At 40.6% G+C, this 25148-nt stretch overlaps 1 protein-coding gene across 3 annotated transcripts; it reads right to left on the minus strand.

The window, feature by feature from the left end:
• Positions 1-826: 826 nt before the first annotated feature.
• letm1 (leucine zipper-EF-hand containing transmembrane protein 1) lies at positions 827-25148 on the minus strand. 3 transcript variants are annotated; one of them, XM_031750935.2, is made up of 14 exons: positions 24817-25148; positions 20556-20613; positions 19827-20319; positions 15754-15897; positions 14540-14677; positions 13999-14202; positions 13752-13871; positions 13460-13591; positions 13182-13340; positions 12604-12732; positions 11242-11376; positions 10870-11063; positions 7829-7967; positions 827-6229 (listed from the first exon to the last, which is right to left on the minus strand). In XM_031750935.2, exons 1-14 carry the CDS (start codon positions 24899-24901, stop codon positions 6077-6079), a joined length of 2283 nt encoding a protein of 760 aa, XP_031606795.1. In that variant the 5' UTR covers positions 24902-25148; the 3' UTR covers positions 827-6076. The 3 variants fall into 3 exon arrangements, with proteins under 3 accessions (XP_031606795.1, XP_031606793.1, XP_031606796.1); XM_031750933.2 differs by having other exon boundaries at positions 7829-7985; XM_031750936.2 differs by lacking the exons at positions 827-6229; positions 7829-7967 and adding an exon at positions 8000-8618.

Raw genomic sequence — 25148 nt, forward strand, 5'->3', positions numbered from 1 at the left:
CTGTTGCCCTCTCATTGGATACCGCTCATCCCGCTTCTCAAACCTGTCTCCAAAGTGCACAGTTAAATAAAGCCAATCTGAAATCTGTCACAGCGCCTGGATGAGCTCACAGCGAGGTCAGGAAGTGTCTCAGAACTAAACAGCCTGTCACCACAGAGGTGTCTATACCAAATCCAGGGTGTTTCTCTAACACTTCAGCATGCAGTTTGTAACGGGGAATTCACAGCAAATTACCACACAGTTTGCCCTGGGCTTTAGTCATTTATAATATCAGAGATCACAGCCTGGGGAATGAAACCAATGCTGAAAGCATCCACAAGATAGAGAGCAACCCACTCCCAGAAAGTCTGTACAAAAATACACACAGATTTGTGTTTCTCTGTAGGCCATGCTGCATAAACCACGGTCACAGGACGGACGTGCGCGACCTCTGACGTAACTTACTGGACATATTTTGTTTAATTGGCTCGTTATGAGGATAATGTAGCTCAGAAAGTGGGATTTTACCATCACGCTCTGAACAAATGGGGCTGACAGCAAAAATAAAAGCTAACAGCATAAGTGCATAGCTTAGCATTAAATGATACAGAACTCAAGGTTATATTTCAGATCTTGCAAGAAAAAATAAGATTTCACATGTGAACATGTGGCTCAGTCTAAAATCCTTTTAAAATAAATGTATTTAAGATGGTGGTTTGGGGTGAGAAATAACAAAAACTGGCTTCACTGAGCTTTACAGATGACACACAATGGCTAAAATGTTGGTGTGGATGACTTAGAAAAGATAATGAGATGTAAAACGAAACAATAAAGAAATCAACAAAAATGAGAAATCATAATTTATTCAAAACTTGTGACTCATTCTGCAAATAATGCTTTCTTTACATAAACCCAAGATCTCAGTTAAAAAGTGTTGTCATACATTTGAAATTCAAGTTCAACTAAAATCAAATACCCAGTCGTGAAAAAAAGGAAACTTTGATTCAATAAATAAATAACAGAATTTTTTCAAGCAAAATGCAGTAAACTATACGTGGATTATTTTTAACATATCAAAAACATCGTGTCACCAGGTAAGATTTTACACTGCAATTTTACTGCAACTGTAGCATCGTCTTTCAAACTGAGATTTTCTCTGATTTCTGTCTTTTTTATTTGGTTTTCTTTTTTACAACTTGATTTCATAAAGTTCTTTGGGTTTTGTTTTTTTCCCCCTCTCTGAGGTTTAATATGGTGTAAGCTGATTGTGGCCTGTCTGATGCTTTAAAACAAATCGAAGATGAATTTTGGTCCGGGTTTTTTGTGTGTCTGTGTGTTCAGAAAGGAGCCAAAGTGCATTATGGAGGCGACAAAGCTGTGATTTTGCCTTGGCATCTTCAATTAGAGTCTGAGCTGAAAGATTGCAGTTTCGGACACAAACGATCCCAAAGGAATATCAATATCAATAAATTATCAATAAAGTTTGATCTTAAAAGGGGAGGCACTTTGGCTTCTTCTTGAACACAGCTTTAGAACAATTTGTAACCCTTCATAGTTTTTGAGACATCGACATCATCAGTGTGATTGTTTTCCATCCAAAAAACTTAAATAAATTCATGATTGATACAAATTAAAGCTCATATGCAAGTTTAGATTTATTATAACCCTAACCCTTATATCAGAAGTTTCATAAACACTCCAGTTTCAAAAAATTTGAATTTTCTGGCAACTACTTCAAGGTTCAGTCTTTACAGGGTTAATGGTGTTGGCTGCACTATGATTTAAAATATAGTGAAATCATGTTTTCTACTTTTCAAATGAAACTACAGACAGAGCACATCCCCACTGCTTTACCCATTTCAGCTGCCTTTTTCCTCTTTAAACAGACTGTACTCTTACATCCAGCACAAGAGAAAACTCGATTATATTTTACAAAAAGCTGCATATCACTAATAATAAAAAAAAAAGACTGGCGCAAAAAAAAGTGGGGGGGTTACTACAAGCTCAAACCCCAAACAGGAAGAATAATACGATTATATCATCAAAAGAAGCCAAATCCGCAATGCTTTTTAGCTACTCTACCTGATAGCACACAGGACCAGGGCACAAGAAGCCCCCCCCGCCCCCCCCCCCAGCACAAAATATGTTGATTTTTGTCAGAAATTGACAAGAAAAACTAAACTGGTGGAATCAGCTGAGGCTAAAGAGCAAGCATTCAGTCTTTAAGTTTTAAGGTCAGCTTCCCATCACCCATGAGTTTTTGAAATCAGTCCATAGTTCATCAGCGCGGATGACTTTAAATTACAAAGATTTACAGCGTACTGCTAACAAACTGAAGCCAGTTGTTTCACCTCAAAATGGGAGAAAACAAAAAAATAATCCTTTAAGCGTTTGTTCTTTTAAACCCAACACCCACAACTGAGCAGGAGTCTGAGAGGACGGTTTGTATTGTAGACATTCACACAGAGACGGCCAGTCAACACATAACAACTGCTTTAAAAAAGAATAGTGCATTTACACTGTGGCAATACTGTGCAGAGAACAGTCAAAGTTAGTGACAGTGTGCTAAAAATCAGCTCAAATTTTTATTTCTCCTGAGTCACTTTCTTCTAAAATATCATGAGGGAACTAAATGAAGGAATAAAAGGCAAGAAATGAGCCTCGGCCTGGTTGGCAATGGAAATTTGCTGACACAAGCCTCGAGTCAAACTGCTTTCACTGCCAACTGCATCTCTACATTTCTCTCCCCTTCTTTCTCCAAGACTGCAGTTTAAAGAGCACAGCAGCCACAGACAAGGACATACAATCAGTTAGGGAAGTGTTAGTTTGAGGGAATTTATATTGTAATCATTTTGTGGTAATATGTAGGTTTTGAGATGTTTTGGAAGTTAAAAAAAAACAAACTGATTTTTTTCCCCCTTTTCCGTCATCTTGGAATTTTAGAGTTGGCTAGACTTGTAAATAAAGAATATGATCAAATCTTCCCACTGGTGAAGGTGGAACCAGTTCGTTTTTAGCTGTTTGCAGAACAAAAGGGAAAAAGTGGCTGATTATCTGCTTGTTGACTAGTCGGGTCTCTTTGGCTAAACTGAAGCTCTGTGCATTTAGTAAAACATGGCAAAAATCACGTTAAAGGTAAAAATAAGCTCTCAGGAGCTCTCTGTGCAACTGTACGTAACTGACATCAATACTGACATCTGCATTTCAGCAATGACTGCAACGCATAAAAAGTCCCTGTCGATTTCAACCCTTTCTGGACCTGCACAGGAACCCTGTGTATTGATCTCCAGCAGTCTTACACTCTGGTATTCGTCTCTTTCCCCTGCTCTGACCTTTGACCCTCTGTCCCTACAAACAGGGCCAGTCGTGCTGATATACAAAGTGCTCCTCAGAGTTCAACCTTGTCAGGCGGGAGGGGTGACACAAACACCACGCTCTCCTGCCGAGTGTAGACGAGACCTTGTCACAACGTTCTTTTAAAGTGTTTACACTGGCTGCTGATTTATGCAGCACGCGGCGTGCCATGTCCCGCCGGAGCGTCTCTAACCTAAACACAACCCTCCAGCGGAGCTGGCTTTGGCCCATGTATGGGGCGAGTGTTTACCTCGCACCCATCAGTCTGACTGGTCCCAGGCGAAGCAGAGCCTTTGCTCCGCCAGGCAGCACTGGATGCGAGCTGGGACGATGCCCGATGGAAGATGAACAAGCTCTTAAACTTCCACGTGTAGGACGGCAGATTCTGGGAATGGATTAAATGAAGCGTTGTCCACTCAGCATTATCTTAAGTACCACTCCGTCACCCTCGTTTACACCCGAGTTCTTCTCTGGTTATGCAGGAGGAACACCAGAGCGGTGGCAAAGACCGTAAACTAGGTCAGCTCATCAGACAGAGGCGGCTGGAGGCGTTACGGTGGGTTCACACGGCACCCGCGTGTGGCTGGACAGGAATCCAGTTAGGTGAGAAATTCACCAGCGCTCAAAGAAGCAATCAGATTTTTGGATTTCATCACTACCAAGAGTTTTTATCTGAGGTTATTAGATAAATCTGTCTGCAATTCTTCTATTTTATCCCTTTTCCCCCATGAATAAGTTCATTAAGATTACATTTCACATCATTTAAATGTCAGAAATGTCAACATGTCTTCAAAATGCTCCATAATTATGATAATTAGACAGAAAAAAATGTTTATCGAATACTGTCAGCACCATTAATGGTTAGGGAATAAAATGTCATTATTATACATTTTTTTTTCCATTCATTTATTACAGGGATTAGCGAACTGGAAACATGAGGTTGGAGTCTTCTAGGGGGCATTTTCCTCACACTATTTTCAGTTTTTAGGAAGCACCAATGAGCAAAATAATAATTAGCTGCACCCCTGATCAAAATATGCAGTTAGTATGGTTTAAAGTTTCATTGCCAAGCTGATGCAGTGTGAACACAGAATGGGATATGTGGATAGGTAGCAGGATATATTTAATCATCTAAAATCGTTACACAGCCCTGAGGAATCCTTGTTTACATACTACGTACATTCATGGCTACAGTGCAAAGAAAAAAAAAAAAAACTATATATAATTTTAAAAAAAGACAGGACGCAATTTTCAAATTCATCCAAACAAGAATTCACCTTGAATTATTATGCAAATCGGAAACGTCACAACTCCGTTAAATTCTTAAAAATCCTCAGAAATAAATATGCAGTTATAAGAACCATAAAATTTGTGTGATAGGAAGGCCACTTTGCATTTAAACAACGAGAACTACGACACAACTCATGAACTCATCTATCGCCTGAACGGATGATTTCCAGACTAATTACTGCAAAATGAATGTCTTACTTTGCCTAAACTTTGCCGTCCCCAGTATCGTTTGTTGGGTTTGCGTGCTTCGGTAAAAATCAACAAGGAACATTTAGAGCCTTAGCGACGGATGGCGAAGGCTGCTCTGAGAGACAGAGCGAACGAGCAAAACATCATAGCTGCTAAAACGCTACAACAACATCTCAATATCCAAACTGAAGGGCGAACGCGAACCCAGTGAACGAACATTCGGGGACAGCCCGACTGACTAGTCACAGCAGCATCAGACACATTGGTGGCTTCTGTCCCTACACTGATCCTACACAGTTTAAATGCATCTTTGCTGTTTTGCCTAATGACTTTAGGAGTACCTCGAATGTGCTAATAATGCATCTCAGTGCAACTTTGGCATTAAATAAAGAGCTACGAGTGAACACAGGAGGAGTATTTATGAAGAGCTGCACTAAATGTACTTTTTCCCCATTCGTGAGTGCAAAATGTAAAGAAATTGCAGTACTATAGTTTTGGTTTTCATGGAAAAAATTTGATGTCCTACCTAAGAAAAACCTAAATTGTTTTTAGCATATATTCGCTAGTAGCCCCTTTTTAAAATGGATTGTTTTAAACCTGTAATTTCAACATGTTTCGAGTATTTTTATGCTGTTTCCAATACCAATAACATCTTTGGTTGCAGCCACCATTATAGCCAGTGATAAGCTACCTGCCCAAGTACAACTTAAAAAAAAAAATACTTTACAAACAGGTATGAGGTGGATAAATAAAATATAAGAGGAAATAAAGTGAGCGGAATGACAGAAATGACAATGTTGACTGTGCAAAGTTCGGAAATGATCGCTCATTTCTCCGAGATGATGACATGAACGAACTGAAAGGCAAGACGGTTCACCTACAACTTTAAATAACACGTCTGATAACACATTTCCCAAACCATTTTTCTGATTAGCTTTCAATTCCATGTCACTGATAAATACTGAAGTAAAACTACCACATATCTTACACGACCAGTCAAGAATTTTTTAACATGACAGAAATTTAGTTTCTTGTTGAATTTGTACATTTTAAAAGGCAACAAGCCTTCTCTGAAGATTTTTTTTTAATTTTAGGAGCTCAATTTACAGCAGAATGACATTTTCAGAAGAAGGCAGCTGTTACCTTGTAGTTCTCAACCTCTCCAGATCAACCTGGTGTCCAGAGTCCTCTATGACCAGATACCAGTCACAAACTTCTCAGTGCTCATTTTTTACAAACACTCGTGTCTCTGAAGCAAAATGAGTTAACTTTTGAGTGTGGCTGCCTGTTCCTTCTCTGCCTTCTCTTTGGCCTTTTCCTTCCCCATCAGCTTCTCCTCTTTCTGAAGCATCACCATGATGTCGGCCACCTGTGAGGTGGAGATGTCGATGTCCTCCTTGTCGATCAGTTCCACTACCTGAAAAAAACCAAACATTTTTTGTTTAAAACCACAGAATAGAAGAAAATCGAAGACACGTGGAAGATATACATACATATAACAATACCCTCAAGTCCTGATGATGCTTATAAAGCGCTTTTGTACTTATGGGAAAGACCAGAATGTTTTGGTGAGACTCAAACAAAGGGAAGTATTTTGGATGTAGAAATTACAGGACACTATGTTTTTGTATGTTGAAACCATTTTGGACGCCTCCATCCTGTCCTAGTTTATAGGTTCCCATTAGTTTCCATTACATCTTTTAAAGGCTTGTATGATGAAATGGGCTGGAGATTTTTTTTAGGTTAAACAGAAACAGGCCATACATTTGAAATGTTTGGACTCTTAGCAAGACTCTTTGAGTTCGTTCATTTTAAAGCATATCAAACCTCTCGAAACACATTAACACTGTGGTATGTTTTTTAAAAGCAAAAGTAAAAAGTGTGTGTATAAAACATATGTGTTTGGCAGTCAAGTTGGCAGCATGACCACAGTGATTTAAAAAAAAAAAAAAAAAAAAAATCCTCCAAACAGAAACTGCAGGGGCCAACAATAGATACCAAAGAGTGCAGTTCTTCAAATGGCCACTAGAGGCTGGCATAATTTATGAATCAGACTAATCTGTTGTTTTTTGGGGGGGGGGGGGTTTATAAAAACTGCAATTCCTTGTGGCATGCTGGATATCAGCTCCAAGGACAAATTCTGATCGACGGTGACCCATTTTCCTCCTGCCTTACCAGCGATCAAAGTCGATCACACCTGTGCTTAAGGACTGATCAGGGAGTTACCTGGCCATGGATCCAAAATGCTAATTCAATAATCTCTTAGCAATTTAGCTTCTTACATGGAGCTACATAATGCTGATAAATGCAGTTGGTCAACAAACTGCTCCTGTATGATTAGAAAGTGTTGGACAGCCCAGCGCCGTGATAAAGTGAGCCGTCATTTGCTGTGAAATCAGCAGGTGCTGAACTTTAACAGGTAACAAACTGATGAGCAGTCAGGCTGCAGCCTCCGTTTCTGCCTGTTCATGTCTCTACAGTAGAATCACCGTGACGATCGCTTTAAAGTCTCTGTGTTGGTTTTAATCTTTTATTTGTGTTGTTGGCTTTGTGTTCATACCCAAACACTAAGAGAAAAAGCACATGTCCTCACTAGGATCTGTAACTCTAGCCTGCAGGTTTATATTGTTAAATAGTAATTATGAGACAGTTTCAGATCATTTTACAGAGTAACATGACGTGAACGTAACGAGTGTCTTTAACCTGGGTGTAATTCAGTATCGTACTGCATTACTTTAAAGACAAGTGATCTGTGTAATAGTGCAATAATTACTTTTTGAGTAATGACCCCAACACTGATCACAACAAAGACGGGACATACTTCCAACATGCACAAACATTTGAGCACTCAGCATTTTGCATGTATGTAATATCATTGATATGCTGCTTGGAGGTGGCGTGGCCTCTCAAGTGAAGCCAGTGAGAATCGATGAGTGATATTGATAATGAAATCGAAATTGCTAAATTCTTAACATTTCCCATCCCTAACGATGTTCCTCATAGCAGATCAACTCACTTTGATGACGTCGTCGATGTCAATCTTCCCGTCCTTGTTGTCGTCGAGGGCCTCGGCAATGCTCTGCAGCTTGTGCTCGGGAATGTTCTGGATCTGCCGCATGACGTTGATGAGCTCGTCGATGCTGACCAGGTTCTCCCTAAAGGTATAGAACAGACTGTATACAGGAAACGGTTACCAGGTTTGACGGGACGTAAAATGTGGTGGAGAAGTCTAGGGTCAACATGCTGCATTCAAGGTTCCCAAAAAAAATGAGCAAAAAAACCACACCAATCAAAAAATTTGACGGCAATTTGTCATAACGGCAGAATGAATTGAATTTGATTTAGTTAAACGCATTTATTCATGCTGAATGCAGCATATTTGTTTTAAACTAATTTCTTTAATCTGGTATACAATTTCTTTAAAGCTGCCCTAAGATAGAAACAGAAGCTTACATGCCAAATAATGTCCAAAACATCCTTTTTTTAAGATTTCATACACTTTCATACAGTCTGAACAAACATCAAACATTTCCAATCATTTTATTTTTAATTAAATGTGATTTAATTCATTAAATAGGTTAAAAAAGAAAACAAAAAAACAACATTTAGCATGTCTGAAACACAGCAACCACATGTAGCGAGCAGAAATGGAAGCTGAGAGTAAGATGAGAGCAGTGTTTGATCCTTTATTGCACCGTTTCAGCATCTGACACCAAAAAACATGCTAGCATGTTACAAGCAAGCAAATGGCGGTTTACCCCAGTTTTGCTTACCTCTTGGCATCACTATATTTAGCAAAGAATAATCTGTAAAATTTCAAATGAATTAGGGACTCAATTTAGTCAAAACGACTGAAAACGACATTAAAAAGGTATTATTCACTTTTGAGGGGGGAAAACCTTTTGTTCCCTTTGTTATCTCCACCACCATTTTACAGTGACACTAATGATGATGATGATGAAGATGGTGATGATGACGATGAAGATGATGAAGTTATCAATAACAAAGACAAGCTATGTTAGATACACTGACGTCATGAAGAGTTTGGGTCAATGATCCATAAGCAACATTTTGATGTTTTCATGCTGTTGTCATTGTGTTTACCTGCTGATACAAAGTATAAACATGTTACAAGTGTTGCTTTAAAAAAAATCAAGGAAATGTAACCTGAAGAAGATCAAAGTACTAAAGGTCAGACTGTGCAGCTTAATTTGATTAGCTTGATTTAACTGATGCAGATTCTACTAAAATCAACTTGTTTAACTTTTACAAACAGGAGATGTAAACCAGAAAAGCTGTACTCCATCCCATCAGTGCTAACAGTGAGTATGTCTATGCAGTCACGAGCCGGGTTGTTAATGACGGCTCGTACTCAGGCAAGAGATAGTTTTAAGGTGAGCAGACACGAACAGCGCTTTTCATTAAAAGGTTGCTTGTGGATCCTTCACTTTCAAAAGCTTCATGGCCTTTACAAACACACACACACAGCTACAAAGCCATCAGAGCGGTCTAGTTCAGCAGCAGTTGGCCTGTCAGCTGATCATTCCCTCATGTCAGCTTAACACAGAGACACTAAGGTGATGTTTCAGATGGCTCAGTTAGCCTCGCTAACTGATAGTCTGCATTTAAAGGATAGATACAGGTGTAAGTAGCCAATCTTTGTGTTGTATCAACACCTTTTGTTTGCACTGAATATAAAATATTCAAAGAGTGATAGAGAGCTGAAAGACTTATAGTCTTTCTATAGAATAGTAAAATAATATTTTACTATTATTTATCTGTTTAACCACACCACAAGTGGGAATAAATAACTTGAAGTTATTCATTTCATAAGCCCTGTTGGCTGTTAATACGAATGAGGCGTCTCACTGTGGGGAACGCTCGGTCAGCATTGTCCTTAGAAGCTTCTATATCAACACTCCAGCAGGAGCAGCCCTCTTCTCTTTTAAAAATAAATAAAATCATTTCTCATTCATTCAGCCTACCTGAGCAACCTACAATAGATAAACTGGGTCAGGCAGCTGTGGTGAGAGCTAGAGTGATCTGGCTAGTGTAGTGGTTAGCGCTTATGCTACTGAGCCATGTGGTATTAATGCAGTTAGCTTAGCCAGCTACCTATTGGCAGCTAACATGCTCTAAAGCCTAACTCTATGGCAAAGTCTAGTCTGTTAGGAAGATGTGAGCCAGTGACCAAGGTGTTAGCTTGTTCAGGTAGCACATTAAGCTAGCACTCAGGTTAGCAAGAAGAATTTGAATGAAAGACAAAATGTGTCAAAGGGAACAGGATGGTTGTTATTCGACGCAAGTGTCACAGCTGCCAGTCTATACTGGCTGAACTAATGACGTAGAGCAAGTGTGTCAAATGTAATCGGCCGCCAAAGACGCCAATCTGGCCCAATAGATGTCTCTGGAAAATGTGAAGGGAGGGGTCAATTTTGGACGTCTAACTGTAGTTTCACAAGTTTTGTGGCATTTTCTACTAATAAAGACCACGCCCCCTGCCATTCATACTGCACTACTAAACTACAGTAAATAAGAGATTGATGAACATGAAATGACACAAAGTTACCATTTTTCACTATGTACTATAGAAATTTCGGATTTTTACAGTAGGCTTACTGTTAACAAAAATAAATTAAAAATAGACACTGTGGCTCAAGATCAAAGTGGGCTGTATGTGGCCCACCATTTAAAAGCATGTAGAGGCGTCTGGGACAAGACTGAGGAAGCGTTCTGCACAATAAAACACCAAAACGAAAAATAATTATAGAAACAAAATAAATAAACTGAAAAAATATAAGTATTAGTCATCAGTAAAATTGTTATTTGAACATCGGCATTAAGCCAGAATTCAAAATGGGTGCTTAGTAACAAAGCAAGTAAAGAAATTTCTTAGATGTTGAATTATTCAACTGCAGGGCAAAACTATCATGACGCCAAGTTCCCTGAAATCAAAGAGTCCCCCAGTTAAAGCAGTTATACGTGACAGATCCAATTCTGTCTAATGCTATACGGCAGCTTCTCTCACTGAGGCTGTTATGGCTGCTGTTTTCTTACCCAACGGGTGGGGTGGATCCACTGTCCATCTGTCCATCCAGGATGACCTTGTCCTTCTCCAGCTCCAGGATGATCTTGTCAATGCGACCGATCATTCGGTTCACCCTCTTAGAAAGCCGCTGGCTGGCCTTTGACTCCTCTATGGCCTTCTCCTGACCAGTCTTGGAGAGCTCTTTTTTTATCTCCTCCAGATCCTGGAAAACAGTGCATAGATGCAAATTTTGCACACAACCACATAAAACAACACATGAAAAGTCAAAGAAGATGGAGCACTACAAATTAATACTCTATTTTGAGGTAAAACTGCTTAAAAAATTAGGCCTGATTGGCAATAAATCATTAGATTTGTCCATTGAAGCCAAAATAAGGCACCTCATTGTACTCCTGGACATCATCCTTCAGCTCTTCCAGCTCCTCTTTCTCCAGAGTCAGCAGTTTCTTCTGCTCCTTCAGCTTTGAGCAGGCATCACTCAACAGGTCAATCTCTTCCTTGGTGATCTCCTCAGCCTGGAAGTTATAAAAAAAGAAGAAAATATAAACATATGCTATTTTAAATCAAGACAACCTAATTTGAAGTTCACAAAAAAGTTACTTTTTTAGATTGTGAATTATTACCACAGCCACGTGGTAGATGGGAGCAAGATGGGTGTATACCACTACACAAACCAGGTCAAACACTTCACTTAGCAGGTATAACATGTGGATTTGATACAAAACAAACCCTAAAACAACTAAATATAAGTGGTAAAATAGGGAAGCTGGCAGGCATAGTGGGATGCTCCACATAAAAAAAAACAACTGTGGCACTACAAAGGTTGTTAGTAAAGGATGGGAAGGTTACACGGCTTGAAGGACTGACGAGGGGAGGTCCGCATAGACGTGGGCCAAACAGCATCTCCTTAAGAAAGTTTCAAAAATAAAAGTAATGAGTGGGAATTTTTATAGGTTAGAAAGTGCTGACAAACACTCACCACAGGTTATTAGCACAATTTGGCCTAAATATATGGACGTTTGTATTTCCTGCTTTAAATTTTTTTTTTTTAATAGGAAAAGAAAAATTTTTGAATTTTTACATTCAGAAAATACAACTTCCTCCGAGTCTTTATAACAGGTCTGAAACTGGAATCTGTACGATTTTCATCCCAAAGCTGAACGTGCCCTCGCTACATTGTCGTTGCTCTCATCTCCAAGCACTAAGCATTGACTGATTTATGTCAGCATCAATGTCGTCATGCATTTGGAGGGTACTTCCTCTAACTCTGATTATGTTCTCAGTCTTGGGGGAAAAAACATGCTAGTGCTGTTTAACCCACATCTGGATCTGCTCAGAGGAAGACCAGACACCATAGGTTCAGGGATAGAACAGGTATCAGGGATCATTTGGGAGGAGGTGTTAATAAAGCCAACCTGGAAACACAGAAACCTCTGCCACTGTTCAAACTGCATGGTACAGAATGAAAAGGCAGCAACAAGTGAGTGAAGAATAAAAAGACATCAGGATATGATACAATCTGTTGTCTGAAATTAAAGCTCCAGGTAAAGGAAATAATACAACATGACATTACATGTAGTAGAAAACTGGATGTGTGCAACACATGAGGCAGGTTTAGAGGGTTAAACTGAAAAGCTTTATTAGAATTCTGACTTTAAGTCAAATATTATATAAATGCACAAAAATATGAAATAAGTAACAGAATAAATACAATGAATGTTATCATCTATTACTAACTTTACCTTGAGTCCCTCTATAATGGGCGCGGTGTCCTTCAGTGTCTCTGAATCAGCTGCCTTTTCAGCTTTAGATGAAGCTGGCTCTGCCTCACTGCGCTTCATCCTCTCTGCTTGAAGCTCGGGTTCGCCCTCCTGCGGAAAACAGAGCATGATTCAAACGCTATAGTAACAATTACAGAAACAACACTACAAATGACTGCAGGAAGCCTTCAACTTTAAGGGAAATGTGTCCTTGTTGCAGTAGTTACAAACTGACAAATGGGACTGCAAGAAAAGAAAGTTTTTCTTGTGAGAAACTTGCAGATTTAGCGTTAATGCAATCATGTGGAATAATACAGAAAGCTTTTGATTTCTCTAAGCTGAAGCTTCAATGAAAAACAAAGAGCACATCATTCTACCTGAACACTTACAACTGTGTAGCAAAAGCATGGCCTCTAAGGCTTGGTCACTCTTTTAAGGTCTTCTGGTAATAACTTTATCTTAAACTGGCTCATAAAGTCTGTCAGTTTGTTGGCACTGGTATCAACGACTTAAATAGCACCTGGCCTAATCACTGAACAGACATCATACAGAGTCAGTACCCTGGCAGCCTTCTCTGCAGCGTCAGCCAGCCTCTCCATCTCTCGGTCCTTGTTGTCCTGCCGTATGGCTGCCTCCTCCTGCAGCATGGTCTCCAGTTTGGTCTTGTTATCCACTTTGGAGAGCTCCAACTCCGCCGCCATTAACTGGGCCTCTTTGGTCTGGAAAAGCAAGCAGAGGGTAGGATATTCGCCTGTATTCCAATATTGACCGAGGCAGCATGTCAAGCTTTAAAGTACTGCCTGCAACTTTATATCCCAGCTCTGTACTGTTTACATACCACCATTTCAGGAAGTGTTTGCAGCGTGGTTTTCAGCTGGTCTGCAGGAGACAGGGTATCTGGGAGGTACATGGCTCGAGACAAAAGCAGCAGAGAGGTGGGGATCTGCTGGTTGAGATGCAGCTCCAACCACTACAAGAGTCAAACACAACATTACAGAGGTTGTTACAAATATGCAGTCAAACACACATCTTGAGAGTTTCACCCCTGAAGTCTCCAGACGGTCAAGCCTCTACTTTATTTTTACAGTGAATAATAAAAAATGCCCCCATCTGTCTGCTGTTGTCGTTACCTGGCCGAGTTGTTCTCTTAGTCGTTCTTCTGTGACTCCCAGAGATCTCATCCCTCTGACGCGACACGCTGCCTGCACTTCGTTCACATTCAGGCTTTCCACCCCCTCCTCTGCTATCAGCTGATAAACACAGAGCAGAGGTCACACAGAGTCAGGGGCCAGTGTCGCTGCTTTCACCCAGGTGCTGCCGTGTGCTCAGACATAAAACAACAGGTTTATTTTTCATTTTAACCACATAGATTCGTACCTTGTCGTCTGCGCGGATGGCCCTCAGCTTCATGATGAGCTGGAAGCGGAGGAAGTTGTTGGTCCCAATTGACTGGAGTTCCAGGAGACGACAGAGCGCCACAAGCTGAGGTCGAGTCAGGTTGTCCAGCGTCAGCTCATCCTCAAACAGTTTGGAGAACTTTATGATCTGCTCATTACTGGGACGCTCCCCAGAGTCCCGGATCTATAGTAATGAGAAGATCAGGGCTTGTAAAAAGTTTAAATGAGACCAGGTTTACATGCTGATGTAAACCTGATGACATTACAAGATGTACTGCTGTTCTCCCATGCAAAGAATAATCCATGAAATGAATTTAGAGTTGAATATAGTCAGTGAAAGCATGTAGTAACAAGGAAATATGGAAGAAATACTTAAATTCCCCACTATAAACGCTCTTAATGGTAATCAACTGGTCACAACTCTGTTTTAAATAAAAAGAAATTAATGTTTTCACCACCAGAGAGCAGCAATGAGCTTTTTATTCTCCTCATTTCACACTGCTCGGTGTTAGAAAGCCGACCTTTTGGAAGAAGGTGGAGAATTCCTCCGTCACGTCGCCTTTTGCTGCCTTATTCCTCAGAGCGATCTCCTCAATCGTGTCCTGCAAGAACTTGGCCATCTCCAGTTTGACCCTCAGCTCCTTTTTCAACCTCTCCTCCTAAAAAGCAACAGGTTACAAATTCAGTGTGCTTAAAAGCACTACAGTAAATCCCATTCAAATGATGTTAGCACTGATGGTGAGACATATGAGGACCAACACAGTCTGAGTCTCTACAGTCCGCTTGCGTTCAAAGCTGGAACGGTTAGTTGAATCCACAGCAGACAAACTGTTTCAAACATTTTTTGTCAAATACAATTTTGATGACTGGAACCAGCTTCTAAAATAAAAGACAGACACTAAGGTGATGTTTCAGATGGCTCAGTTAGCCTCGCTAACTGATAGTCTGCATTTAAAGGATAGATACAGGTGTAAGTAGCCAATCTTTGTGTTGTATCAACTCTATGGCAAAGTCTAGTCTGTTAGGAAGATGTGAGCCAGTGACCAAGGTGTTAGCTTGTTCAGGTAGCACATTAAGCTAGCACTCAGGTTAGCAAGAAGAATTTGAATGCAAGACAAAATGTGTCAAAGGGAACAGGATGGTTGTTATTCGACGCAAGTGTCACAGCTGCCAGTCTATACTGGCTGAACTAATGACGTAGAGCAAGGGTGTCAAATGTAATCGGCCCGCCAAAGACGCCAATCTGGCCCAATAGATGTCTCTGGAAAATGTGAAAGGAGGGGTTTTTCTTTATCACACAGGACAGAACACAGGGTACCTCCACCAAGGAGGTCATGTTTTTGCTTGTGTGGGTTTTACTGTCTCTGAACAACCTTGAAAAGTTTTGAATGGATTGTGATAAAACTTTGTAGAGCTGTAGAGTGAAGTCACGTTAACAATCCATTCAAATTTAGCTCACATCCACCCAGGTGTTAACTGTCAACTAATGATTTATTGGGGGGAAACTGTCTCATAACTTAGACACTGTGATTCTTACCAGTGATTATGATTACAGTAACAGGTTATAACCGTCTAAATAACAGCTTAAGTACATGTATAATATTCCTGAATAATACAACTACATATGACATACATATAACAATATTCCAACCACAATATTAAGCAAACTCTGCATCATGGAGCTAAAAATAAATACAATAAATAAATAAATAATCAACCACCCATTTCTGCTTACCTTCTTTGACTGTGTCTCAAAGGTGGACGGCAGCATGTTGGGGAAGAGTTTCAGAGCTACAGGAAGCAGGAACTCCATGAAGGGAACGATGATAAACACCAGGAAGGGAAGAAGTCTGAAGACATCAGCACATGTTCTGAGAAACTGAAAGGAAATTAAAAAAAGGAAATAATATCAGCGAATGGGACAGATCTGTGTAAACTGATGGAATCTTTAAGTGAGACTATGAGCATCTATGTCAGCGCTCCTGTTTGGATTTTCAAACAAGAGCCGTCATCTCATTAGGATCCAAGCACGTGGGAGCCCACAGTATCATTTTGTGTTGCTGCAATGATGCATGCATGATTTTTAAAGTGTTCTTATATTTTATATAAAGATTTTTCTTTTTTTTAAAAAACATGGAGGCGACAGGAAAAAAAATGCCATTCATTCCCACCATTGTAGTTCATATCTGCCACCAGCAGAGGGCAGCAGCAATGCACAAACTGTGTGAAAATGTTGATCTCATCTTTTGTTGTCTCTCCTTACAATCGCCCCTCTAATAAGTTTCAAAAGTCAGCACTTCCAAGCCCACCTCTATACATCCCCCGTCCACTGAATTCACTCACACAGTATTTGCATGGAGCCATAGAGCAAAGCGAACATTTGGCCTCACAACATTTGATCCAACAGGAAGCACATTTGTTCAGCGCACACACGAACAATCCCGAGAGCACAGAAGCACCGGGCCAACACTGGTCGACTTCATTGTACGGCTGTCCAAACGTGGCTCGCTGACCATCCAGGACACAATTCCAGCGAGCCATCTACAGAAACAGCCCAGAGGGGAAAAGGCCAAAAACACGAGTCCTCCTTTCTCCGCTCATCCCACCTGCATGTCAGTGGGCCAGTAGGGTGAAGGATTTAGGCCAGCCCGAGTGAAAAGGCCTTTGTCCGCAGGCCCATTGACATGTATATCATCTCCCAGAGTTCCACATCAAAGAAGGGAGGAGGGGGCGAGACACGTTCAAATGGAGGGAGCCTTAAACGGGAGGCCTGAGTATTGTAAGGGAATATGAAAGGAGGAGATTAAGGAGGCAAAGCCAGTCCAGGTTAGATGAATGGCATGTAGACGGGTTTGGGACGTGAACTCCGAGGGAGCCTGCTGCATTTGAAAAGGTGCAGATGGGGTCATAGTGTGGGCTTAATGGGGGGAAGCTGCGGTCATCCTCTGCACTGACCTGTGACCATTAGCATTCCACTGAGGCTTTATATCCCCAGCTGCTTTAACATAATCACAATGAAGTCAGTTAATGAATGTGTATACTGTAGGGCTCAGTGTTATGGTGTATGACGCATACATATCTCTGAATTTGAATATTAAAGAAGCGAAGAAAAAAAAAGATTGGTCTTCACTTAAGAATTTTGTAAGACAGGTTACATCACATCATTTCACAGAATGACACACCCTACTGGACTTCTGTGTAAGTGGATATTGAGAAACATGTCGTAAAATGACTCTGCAGCGAGGGCTATAAAATCTCTGCATGTCCATAACTTTCTCCAGCACACTTTAAGATGAATAATCAAATAATAATGAATCTGAGTCACAGTTTCATCTGAATTTACAATCAAGTGTAACACGGCAAATGGGTCATTTATTTTTTTTAATAGGGAATTTACAAAAAAGTAAAATAAACGTATAATGGCAGATTCCCAAATATCAGTTTAAGGGTTTCTTTTAAGTTGGACATAAAACAGTGGGTGAAATGTGAATTTGGCCACATATTAAAATAAAGAACATGGAAGGATTCCCAGACAAGATCTCATTACATCACACAGTTAATACCTTTGTATTAAATCTATGTCTAGGTATGTCGTAACCACAAACCCCTCTGATACCCTGCCACATAACCTCTGCTGTTACCTGATGTGCACCTCCCTGGAACTGTATCAACACATCTCATAACACAGGCCACAACTATTGTGATTGGCCTACATTTGATTCCCGTTTTTGAATTCATCAGTGGGAGAATAACAATCATCACCACAACTCATGGATGTCAGCAAATTCCTGGGGGAACATAGCCAAAGCTGTCGAACTGAACGTGAGGGAATACACAGAGTGGAAAAACCTGAAAAAATACGTTTGCCTGACCGCAACAAAGAGCTGGGTCGCCGTTGGCCACTTGCGTAGGCTACGTTCCAGGCTCTGCAAAGATTCCCTGCAGAAGTCTAAATCAGTCACTAAGAAGCATTTGCAACTCGCCAATTGTGTCACCTAAATCTGCACCATCCTGTGCTGCTGGATTGGAACAGTACATAAGTGTGAACTGAGCTGACCTGCCCACCTTCCTTGAAATGACACCTGTCTGTGCCAGAACCTTTGGCAGATTACTGAACCGGGCCTCGGTCCACACCTCAAATCGTGCTGCCATGGATTCTGAGCAGCTTGTCTCATCAGAAATATACAAATATTTGCATTACTTCACACAAATCCTACAGTTCTCATGCAGTATACTCGTGAAGTCATTTTAATAACTGGAATATATTCTGTATTAAAACGAAACTGTGTAAATAATCGAATTTATCATATTTTTAATACCATGTCCTGTTGCACAGAATTTATCAACAACAGCTGTGTTAGTGATTTGTTGTGAAAGTCACAACAAAATGAGAGATGCAGGCTGAGTGTAGAGATGGGATGAATCTGGTAAGTGGGGTAAAGCTTCTTCCTGAAGAGCTTTAATGAAAAGGCACAATCTGCCCGGCGCCTGATGAGTAAACACAGTGTGCGGCCCGTTTCCATAATTGATCCCATTAGGATTGAGAGGCTATGGATAAAACGGTATAGAACAAGATGTCTGAGCTTTCAGGCTTGAATCGGTGCTCAGTCATCGCTGATCTCTTAAACTCGCGTCGGTTATCCTCAGTGGAAACTCTGAGCCGGACTAGAAAAAGAATTGTTTCCTTTCGCTGGAAGCACTAAAAACTTTCATTTACTTGTTACTGAGCAACGTTAGAACGCTTCTTCATATTCTTCTGTTAATGATCCTGAGCTCTATAGCTCAGTTACTACTGATACACCTAAACATGAGGTAACCAAAGATGGCAGGAGAAACTTTTAAAACATGAGCCTATTTTTAGCATTATCTAAATAAGCTTACATTAGCTGTGTTCATGGGCTCAATTCACAATCTTGAAACTGACATTATTGTGTTAAAGACAAGCTAAAGTTTGTTCCAGGTGAAAAAAAAGGAAACTGTTTGCTGACTGGAGGTTGGCATTAATTTTGCTCTGGGCTACAGAAAGAAGGCATAGTTCAATGTGGAAATGCTGGATCTTGTAGATTCTGTAAACAATTTTTCATTTAATAAACACACTTTTGTGCTACTCTGAGTTTGGTATAAATTAAAAAGATCCTAGGCTTAAATATTTACCCTCAGGGGCTGGAAACTGAACTGCAGCAGCCCACACACACACACCTCTGTGTGTGTGTTACCAGCGAGAGCAATCACCAGGGAAAACCCTTCCTTTCACCTACATTTTTGTTCACTAACTGAAACAAAGTATAGCCTGCACTGGGATTCTGGTATGACTGTGTAGTACAAATGTAACCTTCACTTCACTTTTATAGATTTGGTAATGTCTTCTCATATCTGTGACATACGGCATAAATTCCAGGCATTAAATCTGCTCATTCCAGCAGAAATCAGCAGGTTTTTACATTTCTGCATGACCGTGAAAGAATTGCATGCTTTATGTGAATGTTTGAAGAAAAAAAATGAATACATAAAACTTTCAGATTATTTCAAATGATCACACTGAAATCTTTTGCAAGGATTTAAAAGAACATCAATTCCTGAAAAACTATTAAAGATGAAATGTTTGCTGCCCTTTCTTACCATTAAAGTAAATCAGGATCTGTAACTCAGGACAGACACATAGAAAAATGTCTAATTTAAAAATGTAAACCCCAACCGGCACCAGACTCTGCAGCAGACAAAGCCTGGCAGCACTCAGAGCAGTATCTGTCCACAATGTAGTTTCTACAGAAATGACAATGTCTAGCAGCCACACTGTGCAACACTCACCTGTCTCCTCTCACGGCGAGACAGGGGATGTCCGTTCAGCACCCTCCAGAGCATCCGCCCAGCAATGGTGGTATCGATCCAAAGCAGCCTGAAGCCATGGTAGTAGTGTTTGATTTCATCTACAACCCACTGTCGGAGCGTCCTTCGGACAGGCTCTGCGTCCAGTGTCGGGCTGTACACCGGCCCTCCTTCCTCCAGCTTCTTTTTCTTATCCTTTAACGAACGCAGCGACTTCTCCACCTTGGAGTCGTCCCATCTCCTCCTCGTGGTATGTATCCACCTGACACCAGGGATGTCTCGCGGTCGTGCTATTGTCCATTGGGGCCCCGGTGCGACCGCAGGGTACAGTGATCCAGAAGTCCCCAATGCAAAAGTGCAGTAGAGCCGCTGTGTGTCTGAGCTCTGACAGGGACCCACAAATTCATCTGACACGGGCAAGGAAGGACCGAACGAAGAGACCTGAGCCAAGCTGCCAAGTCGGAGCCCATCAGGTCTGAGGAGACAACAGAGCAAAGAGTTTCAGGACCAAAAGTTTATATTTTGTCCAAGACTTGATATAAAGTAGCATTTGAAATGAATGACTTCCTATAAAAAAGAAACAGAGTGTTATTTACAGGGAGGCACAAAAAAAATTACAAAATTAAAATAGAATTTCACCTGAAAATGCTGATAGATCTTAATTAGCATATCATACAACACATTTTGGATCATTTGGTTAATTTGTCTTACTTTTGACTGGAAAGTGTGAAGGCTGTGCAGCTGAAATAGGAACCCTCCTGTAATTTCCCTGTAAGAAAGAAAAGAATAAGATTAAAGCAGGTGTGTCCTTGGGGAAAAAAAGCCTTCAGCTAAACACACACACACACACACACACACACACACACACACACACACACACACACACTATATGTTGGTTTCATGAACGTCCAAGAAGCACCTGCTCATTGGCAGTTATCTGTAAATCCAACGCATTTATGCAGATTTTCTTAATGAACTGATAATCATGCTATACTAGCAAAAACACACTGTGCTTAAAACTAGTCAGGAAATAACATCAATCATCAAACTTTGTGTCCTTTGCAATCGCCTGTTCAGGAATACCTAAAAAGTTAATTCCGCTTGAGGTTGCCCTTTTAATATTTTGGGGGACGCTTTAGTATATACATAAAAAATTAGTTCTTGCTATGGCCACATGTTTTTTTTTTTTTTAAATATTCTGCTCTTATGTATTTGTCTGTACAGAACCGCCTTGAAGTCGGTCAGTCTTCTGTAAATATCTTTCCACTGATCTTTCTTGGGTGGCTAATTATTCATACTCTCAGCGAGGCCCACAGCAGGGTTCACAGTACTACAGTGATATGCATGCAGCTAGAAGGTGGAGTGGTGAGACACTTCTAACCAATCACACCAGAGCCGAGGCCTGGGCCACGCCCCTTTTCTAGCTCTCACATGGCCGGCTGGAGTGAGTCCAGCATGGCCGGGCTGAACATGAGGCTGTGGCCTGCAGCCAGCAGGACAGAGAGTTTACTGGAACAGTTTCACCTTTGTGGCTTGGCAGTCATCTACAGTAGCACAGAGAGAAAACCCTGGAAATACAGTGGACAACTCAACTCTCCAGCATGTCCCCAGGCTACACAGCACTGCTGCCTTCTCACAGTTCGAATCCCCCTGGGGGTTTTTATGGTTTTGGTTTCACATTCAAACACTGCAAATACAATGAAACTGATTTTCCAAAAATTAGTCAAAAGAAATAAAAAGACACAGAGTTGTGATCAATGAATGAAATTTTGTATTCCAGGTTTCTCATACTTATGATGTCGATATGAAATCGTGTACTTTCAGATAATTTGCTTTTTCCTTTCATTTTTGTTTTTGTGGTGATGTGATTACAGACAGTTGCATAGCTGCACACTGTACAATCCTTATTAAAGCAGAAGTAAGAAAACTGCTGACAGAAGCTTTCCTGCATTAACTGTAGGAATAAATCTTCATTAAGCCTGGGCTGTTAGTTCAAATGAATAGAATATGGTGAAGTTAGGACATGGACATATTTCACTAAAGTAAAAATCAATAAACTATAACCTGGACATAACAATATATTGAATATTGATTTGTTGAATCCAAATATGTGAGGCCAACTGATTGGTTGACTGGTTTACCAACAGGATCGTCCAAAAAGGAAAAATCAGGGAAACTATAAAAAGATTTACATCACCGCCTCTATATTCCAAGGACCCGATGCTTAGAGGCTAATCCTGGCCACATTGATCCGGCTCATTCAGTTTCAAAGCCAAAGGATATCTAGCGAATTAACAAATATATCGATACCGGAAACCATGACCAGAAACTCTGATTGGAGTGATGACAAATGGGAGACCACAAAGCTTTTCACACATATAAGTACTTTACAGAGATGCTTTAGAAGCAACACAAGCACAGCAAGACAGAAACAAATTGCACCAATCCCAACCGGTTCCCCCCACCAAAAGGCCACAGCCATGGTTAGTCAACACTGTTTAAGTCCCCCATCTAATTTTGTTTACACTGAATACACCCGCCCCCCCAAGTAGGTTTGACTTTATGTACATGTTGCTGAGACAACCAATCCAACAACTGCTGTGAAGAACTGAAAGATCCATGCTCAAACGAATCTTAAACTAAGTCTTAATGCACATATGGAAAACAGGAGTCTGCTGTAGTTCTTTAGAGCGACAGCAGACTGTCTGTAAACAAAACCGAGGTTTGAAACATACAGTTGAAATGCTCGACCCTCTGATTATACAGTCCCCACAAAAATGTAAATATTCAATCACAGTGATTGCTCGTGCAGAGACAATGAACACTCGCATTGTGCAAATGTGTAAATCAATAACAGTGCACGTGTACCTCACTATCTTTGTCTATGACGGTCACAAAGACGGCAGCCTGGTCAATGCTCAGCCATCATAGCACAACAGAAAGCTCAATCTGCAGCTCCAGGTCACTATTACTACAGATCTTAAACTTGAAAGATTTTCAGAACTCTACTTATTAATAAGTAGATTCAACCATACTACAGGGATACTCCTGTACTCATTTTCACACATGATTACATGACAGGAATATTAGTTGTCTCAGGTGGGGTTATAAAAGGCACTGACCTTTCTTCATGGAAAGCAATTTGTCTGATAATCTGGGCCTAAAGCCAAGAGCACAGTCTCAGTCAGTCCACCGCAGGCAGGCAAATCCCCATTATGACCCTCTCATCTATTTATACCCCCAGGCTCAGTGCAATGAGGAAACACATCACCTTAACTTCAGACAAGATATTTATTCTGTAGCATAAACCTGTAACGTCTCTAATGCCTGCTGTGGTACACCTATTAACTGTTCAAGCCACAAGCACACAGACATACCAGCTGCTGTGATTCCTTTAATATTATATTAGTCATAAGAGTGATTTCATTACATTGAATTTATTTATTTTATAAACTTGTGAGATGAAGTATCTTATTTTGGGAGCATCTATGTGACTAAGTCTCAGTACACTAACTGGTGCACTTTTCATGTCTTTATTGAATACATTTAGCGTCACAGAGCACAGGCTGGGAAAAGGAAGTAAACCAGTATGCTAGAAACATCTGCGATTTAAGGATGTGAGATTAAAACTGCAGCAGCAGACGGTCCACCGTGCTCTCTGCAGACATCTCTTTGCAAACTTGCTTAAAAAAATGCCTTAGGACCTGATTGTTATTCTACAACAAACCAGGGACCACACTCCCTGGAAATACCAGACAAAACATTAACAAATGCCAACATTTCACAGCTGAATCAAGAAATCCCGGAAACGCTGATGAACTGAAACACCAACTACAGGAAGGTTGTTGCTACTACTAAAAGGTCAAAAGTTCACTTATGTTCACCAGTCTGCACTTTGAGTGTTTATTCATGGGGAGTACACGGGAAAGCTAAACTGTGTGTGTTATTAGTTTGCCAGACTGTGTTTGTGTATCATTTCACTTGGAGAAACATCAGACCACATTGCATAACTGATCAGCACAAAAGTCCTGGTAATTCTGAAGGGGTCACGGTCTTTTTTCTTGCAACTTTAAGGGGACATTGCATTTTTCATATTGCAGTATTGGGGCACTAGTGTCCTCTATACTGTAAAAAAAAAAAATCCACTGTAGCTAAACAGTCACGATGCCTTGGATTTTATATTCAGAAATATTTAAAAAGGAGGGCTAGAATGACATAATCGATTATAGCCAAATCTATCCCAAACAGAAAATGCAATCGTCATATTACCCACCTCAAATTAATCAACCACAGAAAAACAGTCAATGCTGATTTTACTCATAATCAGCTGTGACTATGACTGACTATTTGGTATTTTCATCTGCCAAATCACTCTGTGGCTTCAAAGTTGGGAAATATTGAGCAAGGCTAAAACAAACTGCCCTCAATCGTGAAAGTAAAGCAAGACACCTGAATCAACTAAGTGACATCAGCATAACACACAACAGAAATATAGCCTCATGTATCCATAGATCCTACTTTTGTTCTTCCTAGGTCCTGACTAACCACAAGGGAACAAGGGAACCATAGCAACGAGCATCTACTCAAACGTGTGTGTGTGTGTATAACCAGGTTGCCTTCAGATAACCAAGTTAAAGGAAAAATCCTGCCAGGTTGTCCTCAGATAACCTAAATCCTTGGTTATGCTTCGCTTCGAGTGTATCACTCCGATACATTCACCGGAGTGATACACTCTCGGTCCAATTTATTCTTACAGACTCGTTTCATATAGGTAGCTTAAAAGAATGAATGAGCGCCCGGAGTGCGATGAGTAGTCAGGTGTTTATTCCTGAAACCGGGGCCAGGACCACCTACCTATATAAAGGACCCTTCTAGATGCTAATATCAACAAGCTAGTTGTTAGCGTTATTTGGTCAACACTGGCAGAGTAAACATCAAGCTAGGTAGTAACAAACCAACACAGAAACCTTACCTTTGCCTTTCCTGAATTCATTCTTTAGGGATCGAGACGTTTTCATTAAAGGTGCCCGCGATCTTGTAAACAGGATTAACGCCATGCTTTCAGTATGCAAGTGGTTATCTTTACCTTAAGTTAGAAGGTAGCTATCGGGTTAGCGAGCTACTGCTTTTTCGAGAAGTCGAAACGAAAAGGCCTCTAACTTGGTACATATAACTGACAATTCCTTAGATCGATTTAACAAGCCACGCCGCATATATAACTGCAGATGGGAAAATTTAGCTCCATGTCATGCCCTTCCCTGTTACGCATATGACAGCTAGCCGGGCCAGGCTTCCAAAATGACG

This window comes from Oreochromis aureus, linkage group 19, assembly GCF_013358895.1.
Source record: "Oreochromis aureus strain Israel breed Guangdong linkage group 19, ZZ_aureus, whole genome shotgun sequence".
Classification (NCBI taxonomy): Eukaryota; Metazoa; Chordata; class Actinopteri; order Cichliformes; family Cichlidae; genus Oreochromis; species Oreochromis aureus.